At 37.9% G+C, this 20,973-nt stretch overlaps 2 protein-coding genes and 1 long non-coding RNA gene across 7 annotated transcripts; 1 reads left to right on the top strand and 2 right to left on the bottom strand.

Moving 5' to 3' along the window:
* Window positions 1-1,376: 1,376 nt before the first annotated feature.
* On the top strand, window positions 1,377-15,308 carry si:dkey-19b23.10 (uncharacterized). Of its 4 annotated transcripts, none has more exons than XM_058782989.1 (12): window positions 1,377-1,646; window positions 7,921-8,750; window positions 8,858-8,979; window positions 9,163-9,315; window positions 10,013-10,236; window positions 11,432-11,583; window positions 11,662-11,765; window positions 11,916-11,976; window positions 12,059-12,147; window positions 12,224-12,358; window positions 14,469-14,569; window positions 14,710-15,308. In XM_058782989.1, the coding sequence occupies exons 2-12, from the start codon at window positions 7,979-7,981 to the stop codon at window positions 15,185-15,187; spliced, it is 2,391 nt and encodes a 796-aa protein (XP_058638972.1). In that variant the 5' UTR covers window positions 1,377-1,646; window positions 7,921-7,978; the 3' UTR covers window positions 15,188-15,308. The 4 variants fall into 4 exon arrangements, with proteins under 4 accessions (XP_058638972.1, XP_058638973.1, XP_058638971.1 ...); XM_058782990.1 differs by lacking the exon at window positions 1,377-1,646 and adding an exon at window positions 1,668-7,166; XM_058782988.1 differs by lacking the exon at window positions 1,377-1,646 and adding an exon at window positions 1,668-7,604.
* On the bottom strand, window positions 11,414-14,458 carry LOC131544637 (uncharacterized). The gene is made up of 3 exons (XR_009272178.1): window positions 12,922-14,458; window positions 11,657-11,738; window positions 11,414-11,541 (listed from the first exon to the last, which is right to left on the bottom strand). It is a non-coding gene; the product is annotated as an uncharacterized LOC131544637 (long non-coding RNA).
* Window positions 15,309-15,312: 4 nt separating the features above from the next.
* On the bottom strand, window positions 15,313-20,715 carry zpax4 (zona pellucida protein AX 4). Of its 2 annotated transcripts, none has more exons than XM_058782985.1 (19): window positions 20,558-20,715; window positions 20,397-20,479; window positions 20,223-20,312; window positions 19,982-20,109; window positions 19,382-19,522; window positions 19,211-19,285; window positions 18,968-19,138; window positions 18,755-18,851; window positions 18,411-18,634; window positions 17,990-18,143; window positions 17,705-17,913; window positions 17,160-17,277; window positions 16,803-17,008; window positions 16,574-16,691; window positions 16,267-16,436; window positions 16,092-16,189; window positions 15,840-15,970; window positions 15,608-15,757; window positions 15,313-15,409 (listed from the first exon to the last, which is right to left on the bottom strand). In XM_058782985.1, exons 1-19 carry the CDS (start codon window positions 20,578-20,580, stop codon window positions 15,390-15,392), a joined length of 2,406 nt encoding a protein of 801 aa, XP_058638968.1. In that variant the 5' UTR covers window positions 20,581-20,715; the 3' UTR covers window positions 15,313-15,389. The 2 variants fall into 2 exon arrangements, with proteins under 2 accessions (XP_058638968.1, XP_058638969.1); XM_058782986.1 differs by having other exon boundaries at window positions 15,840-15,949.
* Between the last annotated feature and the right edge of the window lie 258 nt (window positions 20,716-20,973).

The raw sequence follows: 20,973 nt of genomic DNA, 5'->3' as shown, positions 1-20,973 counted from the left end.
ACGAGAGAAAACGATACAACGCCCCCTCTCGCCCCGTTGATGTGAAACTCCTCACCGAACAATGCCCAGTCATGCCTGACTCTCGGTTTTACTGCTACAGCCTACTCACATAACTAAACTTCTTTAAACCCAGTTATCTTGAACCCCTATCTTCATCGTAAACATTTCTTCATAAGCATCACCATCTCCATTATCACTACCATCATCATCACCAAACTTTATATTATTCTCAGCAAAAGAGTGACTTTCGATATGAAATATACCGTTGTTTGTCAAACTCTTCAAAATCTCTGCATGAAATCGAACGAGGGTGGCTGCATTGCAATTTCAACAATCATTTTCATACCTCATCGTTAATAATGGCCTACCGAAATATGTCATCTACATGTAGAGATGGTAGCCTGCAAATGCTGTAATCTTTAAAAATAAAAATTCTGTCATTAATTACTTATTCTCATATGCGTTCCAAACTGTACGACTTCTCATGTGGAACACAAAAGAAGATCATTTGAAAGAAGTCTCATACAACAAAAGACAGTGTTGTTTTTGAACCCCTTTAACTTTCAGTGTATAAACATAAAAAGCCAAAACTTGCTTTAATATATCTTTGGTGTTCAGCAGAAGAAAGAATGTTGATAGCTTTGGAACAACATGAAGGTGAAGAAATGATTACTTTTTTTTGTTGAGGAATAGTTTACCCCAAAATTAACATTTTGTCATCATTTACTCACCTTCGTGTCCTTCCAAACGTGTACGTTTCTTTCTTATGTTGAACACAAAAGAAGATATTTTGAAGAATATTGGTAATCGAACAGTTGTTGTGTTCAACATAAGAAACTCACACAGATTTGGAACGACACGAGGGCGAGTAAAATATGACATTTTCATTTTAGGGCGAACTATTCCAGTCATACTCTTCAAACTAGTTTTGTTGTAGTATCGTAATGTTAAATAATATTTTGACTTCAATAAATCAGTGCACTAAAAAACTTCTCTTAGCATGTTATATCCACAATCAATGGCTATTTAAATGAAAAACATTTCTATTTCAACTCTGTGTATTCATTTTATTATGCTTTTTTCAGTATTATTATTATCAGCATCTTCTCCTTACTCAGTAAAGTTCCTTCACGGACCCCTGTTTGAAGCCCCTGGAGTTGATACAGGAGACCATGGAAATACAATAAAATACAACATGGAACAAATAGCTTGTAGAATGTTTTTTTTCAGCATTTAATAGCAGTAAATAGCAACCAAATACTAGATGGATAAGAAAGAGAGAGTGAAAAAAAAAGTAAGGGCAAGGACAGGCGCTTTGTCAAACTGAGAGCTGCCTCTGAGGTCTGAGTCGGAGCAATACAGGTTTTTTTTCTCTCTCTCTCTCTCTCTCTCTACAGTGTATGATGTTTTTTCTCACTCGTTTCCAGGATCACAATGACAAAGGCTTCAAAAGATCAGAGGAACCAAGAGAAGACTGCCGTACCGAAAAGTTAACCATCACTAACGCCTCTGCAGAGCCTGCATGTCTTTCTCTCTGTCTATCTTACCTTAACAGTGCATCCCTCCTTCATTCACTCGTGTATACAGACGTGCATGTAACTCGCAGGGTTCAACTGTCCTGCAGGCCTCGACTTCAAAACTGAGAGGTAAGTGATATCTTACTCAGTTTATGAACAAGACAACAAAACAGACAGTGAAGTGAGTTAGCGAGCACTAAAACTGACTAATAGGCAAGTATGTTCACATGTATTTCAGTTCTGCAAACAAAGTTATTTAAGACAGACATGGCTGTGCTGACACTCATCTTGTTTGTATTTACATCTTGAATGTAAAACGATGCAGGCGCATTTCGCTTGTTTTTGAAACTCATAAGATTGTGTATTGCACCAGACTTGTAGACTTGCACAAAAACAGTTTCATCTAAGCAACATGGATCTGTGTGTAGCATGAAAGATTTCACTGATGTTGAGGCCTAGTTTCGGAAAATGACTGGAGTACAGAGGACACATTAGAAACTCAGTGTGGATTGAATGAGGCATCTTTTTGACTGTAATGTACTTCTTTTTACATTTAATTGATGAACGTCTTCTTTTATGAGATGCGTACTTTGATAAAACTTACCAGCATTTTCAACGCTAATAATAGTCCGCTCCATTAGTGTTTTGCAGTGGCTTCTTTGCATTGCGAAAGACAAAGTAGAATATTGATCATTTTCTGATAATCTGTAGACCACACGCTTCCTTGTGAGTCATTCTCATGAGAAACAGAATTGGATTGCGTACAATCCTGTGAGAAAAAGCAGTTTGAAAACCTGTTCTTGGTTCTGCGTTCTAACTACAAAAACATATAATAAAACAAAGCTTCTATTTCTGGAAGTCATTCAGAAAATATTTTTTAAGGGGTAAGATTTATTTATTTTATTTTTTTGTAGCTTCAAGGATAATTTCTGTCTCAACTTTTATGTGCAATTGTAGTTCCTCGAAGACCTGCGTCAATGATTATGGGACTGATATTCCTAAACAACTAAGTGTCTGCAAGGTTCTTCCCTTTAACACAAACAGCAGTCAGTATTGACCTATTTTTGTTGATGGTGGACCCTGCAAATTATTAATAACTCGGGCTCTTAATAATGTATTGTCTGATTCTTCTGTCTTTTCCGTACATTTCATCTTTATACAACAGCGTCTATTAAGCGGACTTTCTCTGATGTTTTTGGCTATTATTGCAAAGTATAATGTCATGTAGAGAAAACTGATTCAGAATTGTTATTTATGAAATTAAACTCACCTGACGGATAACGTCCTACAACCACCTTTATGACTCAGGTGCTGCAGACTACTAGTCCAAGCGATGATTATTCCTGAAAATATATAAAATAAAAAAGTAGCCTCAAAGTTCAGTTATTATACTTTACACTTGAAAAGAAAAAAAAAAAGACTTAGGATTTAACAAGAATCCTTCTACTAACAGAATTGCAATAGTTTCTGCATTGTACCTTTAACCTGTTTGGATATTTAAATTATGTCTATGCAAGAGTTCTGTGTTTATTCAGTGAGGATGTTGGCATCCTCCAAGGGCATATTTCCTGTATACTGATCATTGCAGCCAAATTTAGCTTTAATATGCATAAGTAATACTTAAACAGTACAGTGTTAGGTCTTCTTTTATTCAGGTACTGAATGAGTGTTGGGCGCTAAGTTGATTTTAAAACTCAGATCTCCATAATTATGTATTGGGTCAAACTGAACATGACGATGGTCACCAACAACAAATTAGCAATTTATTATTTTAAAATAATGGAATACAAAAAAAAAAATGTAGAGCTGGCTTTATGTAAATTGACTGATATTTTAGGTAAAACACATGAATTGTATCAGACAAATTAGTTTAAGCAATTTGTTAGCTGGTTTAATCTATAGTAATACTAACAATGTTTATATAAAAAAAAAATAGTAGTCTATGGTATATCTTCATTTAGAAATAAATTGTGTATTTGTATGCGAGGCTCTGGGGGTCCTTCATCAAACATCACTTAACAATCGTTGCAGTTATTTAATTATGAATATGTTTTACTATATGAAAGGCAAGATATTCAGTCTAGGTAGCACCTGTTCAACATGAACAAAATCTTTAAACAAAAAAACAAAAACAACAACAACAACAACAACAACAACAGTGAGTCTGAATTTCATTAGATAATAAAATAAGGTATTTTGTGCTAATTTTCTTATACATATATACAAACACTTGATATGGCGTGAAAAATGTAAGATTTTATTAAAGCTGTTGTAAGGACAGATTGCCTCTGAAGCTTGTCTATGTGCAGTCATGTTTAGCCTTCTGCGATAATTATTTTTAGAATGTATTTTAAAAAAAAACAGTAAAGCATTCAGTTGAGAATTTGTTAAATTTACTAATATTTCGTCTAGAGCAAATTCTAGAGCATATTTCTAGATATGAAAAAAAAAACCGAACTAATAAACAAATAAAACAATTTGACAATATCAATGATAAATTTGATCAATAATCATTATATGGATGAGATTGTCGTGACTCTCTCATTTTATATTTGATCATTATCTCATTTGTGACCCTGGACCACAAAACCAGTCTTAAGTGTCAATTTTTCGAAATTGAGATTTATACATCATCTGAAAGCTGAATACATAAGCTTTCCATCGATGTATGGTTTGTTAGGACAATATTTGGCCAAGATCCAACTATCTGAAAATCTGGAATCTGAGGGTGCAAAAAGATCTAAATATTGAGAAAATCGCCTTTAAAGTTCTTAGCAATGCATATTACTAATCAAAAATGATGTTCTGATATATTTACACTAGGAAATTTACAAAATATCTTCATGGAATATGATCTTTACTTAATATACTAATGATCTTTGGCATAAAAGAAAAATCTATCATTTTGACCCATACAGTGTATTTTTGGCTATTGCTACAAATATACCCCAGCGACTTAAGACTGGTTTTGTGGTCTAGGTTCACATTTGAAAACCTTTTGAACAAAACCACTGCAAAATATATTCACGTAATCATACAAAAGCACACATTCAAAAAGTTATTTAGTATCACTTTTGTGCAACTTCTAATGCTAGATTTTTCTAATTTGCATATATATTCACTTACTCTTTTTTGTTTTTCATTTTTACAGGTCTAACACTGATGAAACTGAATCAAAGATCGTCTTATAGACATAATTTAAATAAGGCTCAATAGGATAATGCGTAACATTTAACACTGAAAAAGACTACCCATGAAAAAATATAATAAATCTAAATTGCAGATTTTGTCTCTTTCAAACAGACTTCAGGCCGGTTATCCACGAACCAGTATGCGAACACTTTTGTGTTTATCATCTGATTTGGGTTAATATATTTTAGCATTACATTACAGCTATTATAAAATGCCACCAGCAAAATGTAAACAATTCCAAAACTAAAAATCTTTATTAATATTATTTAAAAGTCTTTATAATAGTATATGCTTTTACGACTTAAAAAGGTCTACCGTCAAAGAGCTGGGAAGACATGGACGGCCAGACATAAGTAGGCTATAGAGTCTGATACTTTACAATAAATAATTTAACAGACTATTTTATACAGTTTAACTGAAGAATCTCACAATGCTAGCAATTCATGCTACAAGACCCAACAATACAACAGAATCTACAGCAGTAACTGTGCACAAGAGTAAAAGGGATTTTCATATCGTCATGTATTTCCAGCTATTCTCTTCTTTGCTATGATATGAAATTATGGCCACATGTTGTCCGTTGAAATTTTGACAACAGAAATTTAGTGGAAGCTTGTTTAACACATTAGCCGTTTCTGAATTTTTAAAATGAATGAATTCTTACTCCTCCTAAAATGCATCATCAGCACATTTCACTCTGCATCAGACTAATAATGGAGAAGCACCTAAATTCATTAGAAACTACAGGTTTTGGGGACGTAACTCGCACTTGTAAAAAAGCACATTCATTTATTTGCGTAACCTAAACTTCAGGGCTCATTCAACAAGTTTTAGGTTCAGCTTTCATTACTCTCTCACTTCTTTAATTTTTCAACGCATTCGTCTGTGATCTCTCTGCATGCACTTATGAACGTTGTCTCAAAGATAAGATAAACGGTTTGATAGAATGATAGACAGTGAGGGGGAAAAAAAGTCCAAACCACTCTGCTGCTTTCCCCCTCCTCTGTTCAGTCTTTCACACATATGACAGAAAACTAGAAAACAGCCTCCACACTCCTCTTTCCATCAATTATATCCTATGCTGTTTTTGTCCCTCTTTAACCCACTCGCCCTGTTCTCCAGTATTATGTGATCACATATAGCTTTTAGGTATGCGATATTGATTTAAGAATGAACATTTCATGCAACAAAGCTGGTATTTTAAGTCCTAAATTCCCCCACTCTCTGTTCTTGAATATAAAAACTTGCACAAAGTAGATTTTTAAAGGCAAAAGCTAAAAAAAGTAGGGCAGCGAGAGTGAAAAATCTACATTTCTCTGATCCAGGAATCTGTCTTTTCTCTCGGCGTATTGTCTTACACCTTCATTCTTTCACCCACATTATGCTAATGGTGAGGTTTGTGTAGGTGATTTCTGCAGGTACATTCATACTGTACTCACCACTGAATTAACATCACCCTCATCAGCCAAACTGCCAAACCTACAACCTATGCGGGGGCCGTCCAGATTCACAGTCTCTCAAAGTTTAATGCCTCTGACCGAGATATGACGCACTGAGACAGAGTGGGTGGACCTGTAATATAGTCCTGTCATTCAAAATAAAAATGCATGATTATACCAAACTGCTTATATTTAAGAATTAACAGTTAAAATGATGCAGATAAGTTGGCATGAGAGAGAGAAAAGAGAGGGAAACACTACGTGTGGGTGGAAAAAGGGGTGCAGAGACAATGTATGCGGTATGGAAACGATTTTATATTGTGGGTATAAGAGGGATACACTTGCAGAAAGCGAGCGAGAGAGCGGAGGCGGGGTGTACGGAGGTTTCCCTTGTCCACTTCCTGTTCTGTCGTTGTTTCATGGTCAACTTCCCGTCACATGACTTTGAGAAACCACAGATTCTCACTGGCGTAAACACAGTTTGTCTTTTCGCCCCCACACAAACACATGCACAGAAAAACACACACATATGCATCCACAAAATCTCAATAAAGCAATCATGTTAATCATTTAACACACCACATAACATTAACAAAAACACAACGGTTCACATGCATACAAATACAAAAAAAACACAAACTTGTTCTTATGACCGACACACATACTTGACAGGAAGCTTTGCCTCTCACTCATATCGTATACACTTACACGCACACCCACGCCTTACCTGCCAGTTTGACAACTCTTACGTTCTTTACACTCAAGTCACTAACCACAACAGATGCGAATCTCAAGATAACACTCCGAGCCGCAAGCACAATAAGCCCAAAAGGTCTCATAACCTACCAACATCATTGAAGACAACACACTTTCATCCTGCAGCTTTTGTTCATTTAAAGAAAAAAGTATTCTAAAGTAAGGTTAGGTTGGAATCAGCCCTTTTTGATCTACCGTCTGTCTGTTCAGCATGAGTGAGACCCCCATTGGACCGAGAGAAGATGGTGATCTATGGGAGACTGTGAGTATGTGATGTGATGTAGGAGAATGGATAAAAATAGACTGAGAAGGAAAAGAGGTTAAGGAGGAGAGCAAGACAGAAGAGGGAGAGAGATATAGAAAGGCAGAGATAGAGGGAGATCCGTGACTGCTTCCTCAGGATGTGGTTTTCGGTTCAGGGTTTTAAGGGAGGGGGTGACTCTATGACAACCGAAGACTTACCTTTTGATCGGTGGCACCTGTGAAAGAAATATGTGTGAGAAAGAGTTTTCACATTTAAGTATGATAATGCGCACAAGCGAGGAAGATCTAGAGAGAGCGCCTGCTTTCACACGTGGCTGTATTTTAATTTGGTTAGCTGGAGAGAAGGGTCACACACAGCAAACAACTCACAGGTCGACATGAACGGATAGCACACCAACAAAAACAACAGGTTATGGATAAAAAAAGCAAAGCACTGGTGAGTACTAGACAGACAGTGTGAGAACAAAGGATGAGAGAGAAAGTAAAAAGTTAAACAAAGCCGTAGAACAAAGGCCGTTTGTTTTCTTTTGATAGCTGTAGACGTTTCTCCGTTTTTTTCATTGCTGTAACGTTTCCGCATTTCTGTATGAATATTTGTCTTTAAAACCAACTGTTACAGAGGAAGACAAAGACAAACCATTCAGCGGTTGGGAAAATGTCTCATTGCGTTTGTTTGTGTGGTTTGGCTCACTAACGTTCATGAGGTTAAAAGGGTTTTGATGACTTCTGATTGTCTTTGTGTGTCTCTTCAGTTTTCAGATGCGATGAGCGTCCTTTAACTCGAAGGTGCAGCCATTTGCAACAAGCCATATGGCTGACCATACATCTCCCGAGTCGCTCTCCTTCGCTCCCATGTTTCGACACCAGACAGAAAGTCAAAGGTCAAGTCACGAGCTTTACCAGCAAGGTTCTATAAGTGGGCTCAGCCCGTTTGAGGTCCCGTGTGAAGCCACGGATGGCACCGGGAGCGCTCTGAATGGATTAGATCAAACTGGGAACGCTTCTTACTGGGGGAATACGTCCCCTGTGTCCTCTATGGGACTCAACAGGAACAAGGCACAAGCTGGAGCTTATGAGGCCGACTGGAGTACTCACTGCCACCAACAAGAGGCATCAGAGAGTTATGAAACAACTGGGCGTCAGCAACAAAAACTGGATTCATTCACCGAAGCATTTTGCAGTCGTAGCGTAACCCGAATGCCGGGCGGAGAAGAGCAGAGCGGCTTTAACAGCTCTACTCCTCCGTCACATGCCCTCTCTTTCCCTCTGGTTCTTAGCCCACCGCCAACGCCCCTGCCTGCTCCATCCTTCTCTCCTCCTAAACGCCCTCAACACTTCTTGCCCAGCCAGATCTTGTGCCAATCACAGATACAAACTCAGACAGATGGGTCGCTGCAGTTCTTTCCTTCTTTACCTTCACCCTCCACAGGCAGGTTCAATCACCCCATTTGGCTCCAGTTGCAAGCTGACGACAGCGACAGCCTGGACTTAACGCAGCACCTTCCACAAGATTCAAACTCCTCTCTGGTATATTCAGATCATGGCGGGGCTCATCTGAAACATATTAACTCCCTGCAGAAAGGTACGGGTAACATAACGGCATGTTTTGTGTGTTGATCTGTCTTGGCATGTCGTTATTTTTAAACCTAAAGTGTGACTTTTAATAAAACAAGTGCTTTTTTTGCTTAGACTGTTCACTGCAGATGTCCCTCAACCCTGCACTGGTTCAACATCACCATCACCAGGCCTGCGTGCAACAAGAGCTGGGTCACGAGCCCGGGACATCCGAAGATCACATGACCTGGCCTCAGGTTTGTCATCTGCACATTCAGGCAGATTGTTAGCCTGGTCAAGCATAATCGACTGATGCATCAATGGCTTTAACCTAACAGCAGCCCATTTAATTTAAATGTTCTGCATTTTAAGCTGGTTATGCTAGTATGCAACAATCATTACACTGTATACTACCTTTTTTTCTTTTCTTTTTTTGACAGATGGGGCAATCATCGCATTCATTTGGACCTTCTCTACACCAGTCTAGTCTCCATGTGCAGGGGTCAGGGCCAGGAGAAGGAACACGATTCGGTTACGGACTAAACTTCGGTCCTGGGTCCTCAGACAAATCTCTGGGGTCCTTCACCACACAGGCAAGATACCATTAATTTACTATATCATTTTGTAGAATTCAAAAGTTTGGGGTCAGTAAGATTGTCAAGAAACTTTAGACAAATTAATGCTTTTTTGATCAATTTAACGGATCCTTGCTGAATAAGTGACAGTAAAGGTATTTATAATGCTACAAAAAAAAAAAATCTATTTTAAATAAATTCTATTTATTTTTTCTTTTTAAACTTTCTATTCATCAAAGAATCCTGAACAATATTATCATGGCTTCCATGAAAAAAACATGCAACATGCAAAGCATGCAACATTGATAATAATAGGAACTGTTTCTTGTGAACCAAATAAGCACATTAGAATAATTTCTGAAGAAAAAAATTACATTTAAAGTATATTTAAATAGAAAACTGTTATAAATAAAACTGTAATAATATTTTACAATATTACTGTTTTTACTGTATTTCCTGATTAAATAAATACAGTGTTGGTGAGCATAAGACACTTCTTTCTAAAACAAAAAAAAATTACTTTAAAAAAAAATAATTTTGAACGGTAGTAATATGCAACATGTGAAATATATATATACTTTATATACTTCAGGGTTCTTTAACTGTTACAGGTTAAAATCACAAGCCTTTATGCTTTCAACTATTAGCTGTGCTTGGCTCGGGAGCATCATTTTAAGCAGAATCACTCACATGCACCTTTATTTGCCTCATGTAGAATGTTCCCAGTTCCGTATATACCGGAGTCCCATTCAACAGTGTGATCCAGATGAATAAAGAGCTCATGGAGAACTGGGAAAAAACTACACCTCACTATACGCCACCTCCAATGCTAAACCCAACACGTAGTGGAACGGGACTCTTTTGCAACTTACTGTCTTCCCTAGCTGTGGAAAACAGAGCACTGTGGACAGACGATAGGAAAGATGATGACTCACAAAGGTCAGCATTCAAATATTTGTTTGTTTTTCTCAGTTTTGGTTGCTCATTGGTGTCATAAATGAAGCATTTGTATCATTTCAGCTAATACAAATGTTTTATTTTTTATGGAGAGCATGTCTGAACAGCCAAAATAAATTGTTACTTATTTGACAACAATAATCTGTCAGGAGATAAATAATGCACAATTTGTTTTTTCTTTCTTGATTTGGTGAGCATTTGCTTGGTTGTGTTGAATCTTCCTTATTTTAACCCTCTGGTGTTGTTCACATGGTGGTCAAATTTTTTTTTTTTTTTTTTTTTAATTTCAATTAAATGAATGTTCTATAATGTAGCTTGATTTTTTTTTTAATTTACATTTAGTTTTTTAGGAAATGATTGGTTCTAAATTATATTTATGGAATAGTTATGATCCATTTAATACCTGCGAACCACTGAAAATTTAATTTCCAACTTAAACTGTCGTAAATCTTGAACTGGGGCCTGTTTCATAAAACTAGTTTACCAAATAAGCCAGGTTTATTTTAGTTAGTCTGACATATTGTCAGTTGATTTGGCTCAAAATAATTCAGACTAACTGAAATAAGCCTGGCTTATTTGGTAAACTTGTTTTATAAAACAGGCCCCTGGAGCACAGACTTAAGTTTGGTCTCTTCTTAAAGAATTCATGGCAGATTACTGATGAAGTTTAAGTGAAACAAAAGTTATTGAACTTTATTGTTATGAAAAATGCACAAAATACCATTTTTTATATGAAATATATATATTTTCAAAACATATTATACTCAAAAACAGCAAGAAAATCAAAGCCATGAATCTAAACAAGTTGTGTTCCAAATTTGAGGTTGATATCACAGATAAACGAGGTCTCAATAAGATTTTGTTTGGGTGCAGTACCAAACATTTTTTTCCACAAAAAATTGCTTCCCATTCATTTTCAATGACCGTGATCAATAGAAAGGTGACCATTTAACCTTTTCAGATCATGCCCATGATTTGTGTGTGTGTGTGTGTGTGTGTTCACATAGCAAGTGCCAAAATCTTTACCAAGTTTCATACCATTCCAATAAAGTAAATAATTTAACAAAATAAAAAAAATAAGTGATATGTGAAATTTACCCAGAGGGTTAAGAAACTTATGCGTCAAGCTTTTCTGAGACAGATGATTTCATTAAACTTTGTCACATTCACACCCAAGGTGCATAAATATAGGCCCAGAGTTCCAAGCTGAGCTGCCAGATCTGATAATAGGAAGAGAGCATGAGGTGTGTCCAGAGGAACCAATCAGGGAGGAGTTGCTATGGAAACCTTGGGCAGAGTTAGAACAAAATGACACCCTTTTACAGCACGGTAATCAAAATTAAATATTTTAATTACCATTGAACCACTAGTTTTTTCTTCATTAATGTGTGTGATCTCAAACCTCAGTGGAGAATCTTCTTGACCTGAGTGCCTCCAGTGTTCTACCAGGAGGTGGCGCCAATCTGGAGCTTGCTCTTCATAGCCTGTCTCATTGCGAGGGAAACATTCTAGTAAGTGCAATATTGATTATGAATTCATGTTTGTAGATTTATGATATTTTGTGATTGCTTTCACAGTTACCAATTCATAATGTCCTTGGTAATCATGACTTCTGATGACTGTTTTTCACAAAATAATAATTTCATTTTCCCTGGTAACAGGCAGCGCTGGAGATGCTGTTGTTTAAAGACTCCCCTCCATCAGAAAACTATCACTATTCTGGTAAATACTCATTTGTTGATTGTCAAAAACTTTTACAGTCAGCATTTTATTCAAGACTAATCCTGTTTCACTTTCCATTTAGGCATGGATATATGGAGTTTGAGTGAACAAAGACTGTTCCATAAAGCATTTGCAATTTATGGAAAAGATTTCTCCTTTATACACAAAATGGTAATATATTGAATATTTGCTACTCCAAACCACCAAATATCAGAGATCAGAGTATTTACAGTTCTCATACTTTCAGGTGAGAACAAAGCAGGTGTCACAGTGTATTGAATTCTACTACAACTCCAAGAGGCTTTCAGAGAAACAAAACAAACAGAGGGAAAGAGAAAAAGAAAGTCTGGAGGAAGAGAGAATTGCAGCAGCCATCAGTCAGGTAAGTGACTGGCTTAGATCACTGCACAACAGTGTCAGACTATACACAATGGGTGTGTAATGATGGTTTTTATGATATAGGCTGATTTTTTTATTAATTTAATACAAAAATGTGAATGATATGCAATTGCTTTTAACTGACCTGTTTGCCCAGCCTTACCTAACACACACAAACACTGCACATTGAACACAATTTTAACTTAACCTTTATATTTAATGGTAGGCTATTTAATTTATTTTATTTTTAATTAATTTAATAGATTACACTTGGTTCGTAAAATGTCATGTTTTGCTTGGACCAGCAGGTGACTCCAGCCTGTGGATCATTTTGCGAAATCGGTTCAATTGATTCAAATTTTCGAAAAGTTTTGTTTCTGTACAAAACATCTGAAAAATAGTTTAGTAATAACGCTTAGTAATATTGTACTCCCCAAGCTGTCTAAAACTTGAGAATGCTTCAAACAAAATCAAGAAGAGCATATATTTTAGCATGGCCTGCCATGTCAGGTGCTTTGACAGATTTCGTTTGCCGTTTAAGAAATATTTTCACAGTGCATGACTTACATTTTACGGTCATATCCTCTTCTGTAAATAGTGAGAAATTCATGCGAGTAATTCCATTTTAAAATGGGGAGAAAAGGCGCTCGCCCCGACAGCACGCGAGCCTACGCTGAATTTCGCTGCATAAATGCGCATGCGCGTCAAACAGGAATCTATTAGAAACGTGCTATCAGTGTTGCCAACTAATTTTCAGGGGAAGATGCTAAAGGAAGGTCAATTTGTTGCTAAATGATGTTGTGACGTCATTACGCGATGACGTCATTACGTAATCACGACGCAAAATTGTCACTGTATCAAATCTCATCAAAAATAGTTTATAAATGTTGATTTAAATTTGTTCGTAAATTAATATAAATGCATAATTAAAATATAAATAACTGTCTTTTTAAATACAACTGAATTATTGAAAAAAAACTTACACATTTTTGAACAATTTAAGGTTTTTTTGTTAGCTAGTAAGTTAGTAAAACTATACATTCTGAACCATTATAGTTAAGCAGTGTATTAGTAGTTAGTATTCTACACTGTAAGAAAAGTCTGTAAAAATAGGGCACAATCTACTACGTTAATATGAAGAAATCTTCCGTATTGATTTTTCACAGGTTTTTGACCTGCATTTTAAGTTAAGCATTGTACATTTTGTGTTTTCGGGATGCAGGATTACAACGGATAATGTCCTGGAAAATTATTAGTACCTTTTCCATTTTTCTAGATATTTTTCTTACAGCGTACTAACTGATCAACAGTTGCAGGTACAAGCTAACAAGTTGTATCATAAATGAACAGTTATTCAATTATTATTAAATTGAACAATTGCAAATAGCAACTAACTTAATTCATGTGTGTGTACTGCTAGGCATCTTCGGTTTCCTCTTTTTGTGTAATTTAGATATAAAATGTGTGCCTTTTTATCGTTTGAGTCACTTATCAAAAGTTGCCAAATTGTAAAAATAGCTAAATTTGTTGCTAGGTGCTTTTGGAAGAAAAAGTTGCTAGGGTAGTCTGAAAAGTTGCTAAATTTAGCAACAAAATTGCCAAGTTGGCTACACTGCATGCTATTATGGTCAGCTGAGGAAATGCTTGTTTTGGCAGAACATTCTCCCTCTTACCAGTTACATAAAAGTATAGGTCCCACTTTATATTAGATTGCCTTAACTATGTACTTACATTTAAATTAATCATTTGATACAAATGCACTTAGTGTACATGTTTTTACATATTTTTGAGAATACATATTACATCCAATTAATTTCTGCAATTAAATTACACTGTTGACCCATTCACCTTACCCCACCCTTAAACCTACCCATACTACCAAATCTGTCCCTAAACTTACCCATATCCCACCTCAATAGCAGCAAGTGTTTTGCAATACAATGACCAGAATAAGTATATAGTTAAGGCCACCTAATATAAAGTGTGACCAAAGTATAATGCCTACAGCCTATGATTTGCATATTTCCTGGGAGTACAGCGTAATAATTTTTCAATACTTATTTGGAGCCCTTTTTAGCAATTGTTACAAAACGTGGTATCTTAATCATCCACAGGTTCCTCCAGCCCCAAAGGTGTTGGTTAACCAAGCCAGTATTGACCGACTGATTAATACCCCACCACTTCCCACAAACTTTCCCTGTAAACAGTGTGGAAAGTAAGTATATGCAAATTTTGCTTGTGTTTAGTACTTACTAGGTTTGAAAGTCATGGCCTTTTTTTTAAAATGGCAAATAAGTGCTTATTTTGGGTGTTGGCATCTAGCCTTCCTTTTGACCTTACAAATTGTCATTTCAGGATGTTCTATAAAATCAAAAGTAGAAATGCTCACATGAAGATCCATCGGCAGCAGCAGGAGGACTGGAGGGAAAAACTGCAGCTACACCCAAACCAGCACCACAACCTTAACCTGACAAGAGCACTGGCTCATCCAAACCAGCAAATCCTAACCCAGACCCACCATCAGAATCACATCCTGACCCAAAGCCTGATTCAGAACTTGGTCCAGTCACAGACCCAGTTGGCTTTTCTTCAGAGCACAAAGACTCTGAGTACATGCCCAACCAGCAGTACAAGTTGTATGGCTCCCACCCAGAATCCACAGATTGTGCCCAAAGCACCTCCCTTAACACTCCACACTGGACCTCAGCAGACATGGGGCTCCCTGCACAGTGTAGACACAGGAGGCCTGTTCTATAACAGAGGCTCCATGGTAAACGGGCTCCATTTGAGCATACAGGACAGTGTCAGTAAGTCATGGGCTGATACCCAGTAACTGACATACCAAAACTGACTTGTACAGTTTAAAACTCTTGATGGCATAAGTTAAGACATTACGGTTTTAAAAGATCAAGAACACAGTGTGGAGAAAAAAAAAAAAAAAAAAAAAAAGCAAAGTGCTTGAAGAAAAAAGTACTTTTATTTTACACAGCACAAGACAAACTCTTAAGATTCAAGTTGATTAAAATCACATCGATCTAAAAGCCTCCATTAGGACCTAGGGGAAAAACAAAGATAAGTTAACATTTAAAATTATCCATTTTAACTTGAACTTCAGTTGCTGGTTGCAAGTAAAATTAACTTGGTTGTACAAGTTTAAACAAAGTCGCTCAACTTATTCAGAGGAGTTAAAGTACTGTAAAGACATAAGTTGCCATGACTTGTAAACAGATGAAAATACAATAAAAAAAACCACCTAGTGACCACTGGGCATATTTGTCTAGGGGCTCGCTCCACTGGCCCACTCGTGCATAGTCAGCTGGTTTCCTTGCAGCAGATCCCTGAAAAGAGGGCTTCATAACAGTGCGTTTCTGTGGTTGCATGGGCTTAAGCATTTGGGGAGGAACTGGAAAAAAATTAAAATAAAGATAAGCCCTTACAAACACCAAATAGTTCCAAATCATAGGCAATTAAGCAGGTTAACTTGCCCTTCACAGGGTCCTTGATTTGTCCAATTCCAGGTGTCTCCGCTCTAAACTTTCGGTCCACAAAAAGGCTTTCAATGCCACGTACTGGGTAAATGCACCTTATGGTCATTCTGATTAACAAGTCAGAAGGTCTTGTAAACCATTTTGAAACAAGCAGAGTCACAGTTGCACGGCTTTAGCACTTTCTCTTCGTTTTAAAACGCCACATTAAAAGTAAATTCACTAGGGGTGCTCAGACCCTCAATAACATACCTGTATGCAGCATCTCTTGTGATGACTGGCCTGCTGTCCGTGGAATACAACTCATGAAATGTTATCTCATTTTCATAGGTCACATACTGCCAATCAATCTGAAAAGCAGGAAGTTGAATAGTGACATCTTGCCAGATTTCACAGGAAAAAAACAACAACATCTAAACACCCTTACATGAAATCTAGTCCCACAAGTGTTAAGTCCAAAAGAGAAAAGGACTCTGGTCTCATCAGTTTCTTGGGGCCTGCAGCTTCTGTCCAACAGTGTGGTTCTGGCAGGATCAGCAGAAGGTACCGCTTTAGTGATGTCTGTCACTACAGTCATCACACCCTCAGTAGAGCATACTGCAAAAAGGAAAGTGTTCAGTTGCAAAAAAAAAATAAACAAAACTTAGTCACTTTACACACCACTTCATCCCTAGACCTGTAATAGATTAAGCAAGTCAAAGCATTATGCAAGTCAGTAACAGCCATTACATTACCCAAAAGCTCAGTGGTTTGGAAAAGGCAGCGTTTGGCTGAAGACTGCTCAATCTCCAGGGTTTTAGCACTTCTGGTGAGAAGTTCAAAAGTGCCGTAGAACTGCTTCAGAGTAATACCCTATAACGCAAGGAGGATTCAGGTTAAATTTCAGCCAGTCAACTCAAGGGGCAATTATGAGAAGTTTAAAGTGGCTTCTGCAACTGGGCCCTGCTTGTGGTTAAGTTTAACCTCATAAACGTATCCAATGGTAAATAGAGGCACAGCCAATATTAATGTGGTGCTGTCATTGGTCAGGATGTAGCCACGCTCAGATGCCAGCTGTGGGGTCAGAGTGTAAGACCCAATGGCAATGTCCCACAAGTAGTCATACTGCTGATGGTCACTCATGAAGCTTATGCCATTGTCAGTACACATGCCGTCAAACACTGGAGGTACTGTGGAGACAAAATTAAAAACGCCCTCAAACGATTGGAAGGCATGGAGTACTAGAAGTCTCAAAAGTGTTTGATTAATCTGAAGATGGTCTCGTATCTAAAAGCATAAAACCTTAACTTTTAAAGTGCTGAAAAGTTAAATGGTTCTTACAGGCATCAGCGATTAGAGCAGACACAGAAGAAAAGTGGTAATAGGCCTCCATCTGAGGCCTGATGTTCAAAGTCCATTTAATATCCAGAGTGTACTCAAAAGAGCCAGCCGAAAGGTACTGCAAGAGACAATACACTGAAACCGACGACAAACATTTCACACATGGGCCTGAAGTTAGGGCTGCTTGGTCTTACAAGCATGCAGCAAGTCCAAGTCCATTTGAGAATCTTACATGATACACACACCACATCAAGCTGTACACTATAGCAAATCAACTGCCTGCAAAAGTCTGTTACAAAAGTATCTTAGCCAGCTCTTTATATAAATACCATCTGTCCAACTTCAACATACAATACACTTGCTAAAGTGTACACCACCTATGCATCTCAATTGCCTGAGTGGTCACAAAGCCCATGTTAAAGATCACTGTACTTCAAACTGCTAACATGAATGCATGAAAATATTAACATGACTTTCTGTAAAACGGCTTTGAAACAGTGCATTACAAAAAGTCCTGACCTAGAAGATACAAAAGCAAACCTCACCTGCTTCACAACAAGTCGGTCATCAAATGGCACCCTAATGATGTACGCAAAGGAATTTTCTTCTTCTGGGACTCTGGTGATGGAGTATCCCATCTTTGCAGCAGTCAATACAGAGATCTCCTGCCCATTCAGCTCCACGGACACCAGTTCCACATCAAAAGGAATATTACCCAGGTAGACCTGGAAGACTCGCTCCTCAAGGGTTGTTTCTGGGTAAGTACAGTTAAAGTAAACCGTCACCCAAAGAAGCAGGTGATATGCCCAAACATACTCGTTTCAACTCACGGTTAACTGAAAAGGGAGAACGAGGAATTGGTGGAGTAGCCATCTGCCGGACCGCATTATGCTTGGTCACCACACCATTCTGGTCTACAAGCTTTTGCTGGTAGGTCAGCTGGACTGTGTACAGCTCATTATACACATTTCCAGTCACAAAGCTCTGTAGACAAACATGCAGTTCATAGTCTCCTAATCCACTTTAGGATTCTTTAAACCAGTGGTTCTCAAACCTATCCTGAGGACCCCCAGCCCTGCACATTTTGTACGTCTCCCTTATCCATCACACCTGATTCAACTCAGCTCAACAGTGGAGACTACAAGTCCTGAAATGGGTGTCAGATATAGGGAGACATACAAAATGTGCAGTGCTGAGGGTACTTCACAGAGGTTTGAGAACCACTGCTTTAAACCAATTCCAGGATCATACCTTTCGTATTCCTCCCTCAGCAGCAAAGGGGATGCTACTGTCCACAGTGTCTTCACCGATTGTCACAGAATAGCCTCGGTCTGTCGCGGCCTGTTCATCTACAACCTCACCATCAACTCCCATGCCTATGTACTCGCTCCTCAGTTCAGAGGGTCCAACAACCAGAGGAGTCATTACTGCAGGGGTCCTCCAGTGAAGTCTGTAGCCATCAAAAGTGCCTTCATCTGAAAGAGTCAGTGTAAACCAGTGCACGGAACCTGAAGGTTACTCTTGCAACTCTACAGAGAGTCAGTAACGGATGGGGGATTGGGGGGGGGGACAAAACCACACACACATTTTCTTACCCAGTGAACAGGCAGCAACCAGGTCCACCATGACCACCATCCAGTTCTGTCTGAAAAACACTGTGGCTTGGATCACTTCAACCGCAACACCATTGACCTGAAACAAGTTCAAAGCAGAAATTGAGATTACAGAGCAGTCCTAAATGTGTAAATGTCTGAGATCAGGTCACATGCCCCTATTCAGAGTCAGTTAGACGACATTAACCACCATACCATTTTTACAGAAGCATGACGTTGTCCAAAGGTTGTTCGAAACACAAGTCTGCCAGGGGTGACCATTATGAAGTAGCCCAGAGTAGCAGCATCTTCAGCTGACATGACCTCAGACTGCTGGCCCTCTTGTTGTAGCATCACCTGCCAGGCCTCAACAGCTGAACTTTGGGCCTGGTAGCAAACAAATGTACTAAAGACCACGATTTAAAAGTGAACCCTTAAGAACAAGAACTAGCTGCTCACCACAGCTGAAGCTGCAGAGAAGCCTTCTTTAATACTGCCAGCTGTAGGAGAAGGTAGATCAGTTCTCACAGACACCTAGAGGGGAAGAGGAAAAACACTTTACAAATAAAGCAGGTCAAACGCCATAATGGAAGGAAAAAAAAAAAAAAAAAAAAAAGCTTCAACTCATACCTCCATGTAGTTCTCCTCACAAGTAACCACCCTTGGAGGGAAAGGAGGAACAGAGCAAGTCTTGGAGACATTGAAAAACAATTCTTTGCCACTCTCATACATAATGAACAACCCAAACATGAAGGTGAAGACCTCATCATTCTGAAAAAGCAGCAAAACACCACAAGTTATAAGTTTGGGGTCATTTGTGAAAGACAACTCATACTAAAAAAGGCTACATTTGATTGAAATACAATATTTTGAGGGGTCACAAACTACTACTAGTTTAGAACACATTTTAATTGCATTCCTGTGACCCCAACGGAAAGGGTCAACAGACACTACACGTCAATCCCCAAGAAAGCATTCATACATTCTGTTTGGTGCACAACCAATTTCTCAATGCTGAAAACAGTCACGATGCTTAATATTGGTGCAAACCGTGACACATTTTGGAATTCTTTGAACAGAAGGTTTTAAAGACCACTTCTATAAGATAGAAAAGCTACAGCTTTGCCAAACAGTTATGGAAATGCAATAACTTAAATACACATTAATTTGATCAAGTAACAAAATACTTAAACAGTTCTTCTTTTGAACTTTCTATTTTGGATTCTGTACCTGATTTCCCGTGTGACATGAGAAGTACGAAGCTCTGAGATGAACAAGACCCACCAAAGGATGGGCAGAGTAAGTGTAACCACACTGAGCCCCATAGCTCTCTGTGACAGGATACGCACCTGTGGCATCTAAGAAACCAGAAAGGAGGGGGAATAAATAAATAAGTGTAAACACCACATTAAAACTACTGAATTAAATATACATATACATCTATATCTCCAACCACACACTAAAAACGCACCAATGGCCTCAAAACGAGGCTCACTGCCAGAAGGTGGTAGGTCTACCGAGATGAACAGGGCATGGGCCTTGCATTCAACCACAATGGGAACTATGAGCAAAACAAGACAAAGATGCAGTTTGAAACAACCCATATTAAACTTATAATGAAAGCCATCTTTCTGCAAGCCCTTACCTTGTGGTAGTCTGGAGGACTGTTGCAATGTATTTTTAGAGTCACGCAGAGCACAAGTTACTGCACACAGGAGAAGCAGCCCTCTAATGAGAAATAAACAAATCCAAGTTGCTAATGGATTCATGTTACATACAGAAAAAAAGGTCTTAGAAAACAATTACCCTGAAACAAATCCAAAAGCCATAGCCACTGATTAACTAAAGCAGCCGTTGTGTGGTAGCCTAAAACACTACCAAACCTACATTAGCATTAAAACACATATAAGAATGACAACATAGGTCTGACCGCTATATTTTAAATGTGTAATGTTGATTGACTTGTTAGCAGTTGGATGTGTTGATTGGCTACTTCAACAGCAGCTGCTTATTATGTCAAACAGAAGTCATAATTAACTCATTGGTTGCAATCACTGGTCTTTTCCAGACTTTCCTAGTTGGCTGGAAGCCCCGCCCATTATCCACAGCTGAAATAAAGGCCAATCATTGGAAATTTAAATACATATTAATTAGTTTTATGAGATTTAAAAAAAAAAACATATATAGAAATTGCTTAGATTAATTTTATTTAAAATGATGAC

This window comes from Onychostoma macrolepis, chromosome 07 (genome assembly GCF_012432095.1).
Source record: "Onychostoma macrolepis isolate SWU-2019 chromosome 07, ASM1243209v1, whole genome shotgun sequence".
In the NCBI taxonomy this organism is placed as follows: domain Eukaryota; kingdom Metazoa; phylum Chordata; class Actinopteri; order Cypriniformes; family Cyprinidae; genus Onychostoma; species Onychostoma macrolepis.
This window is presented reverse-complemented; position numbering and strand designations above follow the sequence as displayed.

What these genes read in the sequence shown, in the direction of transcription:
- si:dkey-19b23.10 (XM_058782989.1), top strand. Translation starts at nt 7,979, where the DNA reads ATGGCTGACCATACATCTCCCGAGTCGCTCTCCTTCGCTCCCATGTTT. An exon ending in ATCACATGACCTGGCCTCAG is followed by an intron (nt 8,980 to 9,162) that starts GTTTGTCATCTG and finishes TTTTTTTGACAG; the next exon opens with ATGGGGCAATCATCGCATTC. An exon ending in TTGCAGCAGCCATCAGTCAG is followed by an intron (nt 12,359 to 14,468) that starts GTAAGTGACTGG and finishes AATCATCCACAG; the next exon opens with GTTCCTCCAGCCCCAAAGGT.
- zpax4 (XM_058782985.1), bottom strand. Translation starts at nt 20,580, where the DNA reads ATGGCTTTTGGATTTGTTTCAGG. An exon ending in GTCATGCTTCTGTAAAAATG is followed by an intron (nt 18,852 to 18,967) that starts GTATGGTGGTTA and finishes AACTTGTTTCAG; the next exon opens with GTCAATGGTGTTGCGGTTGA. An exon ending in ACAAGAGATGCTGCATACAG is followed by an intron (nt 15,971 to 16,091) that starts GTATGTTATTGA and finishes ATGGTTTACAAG; the next exon opens with ACCTTCTGACTTGTTAATCA.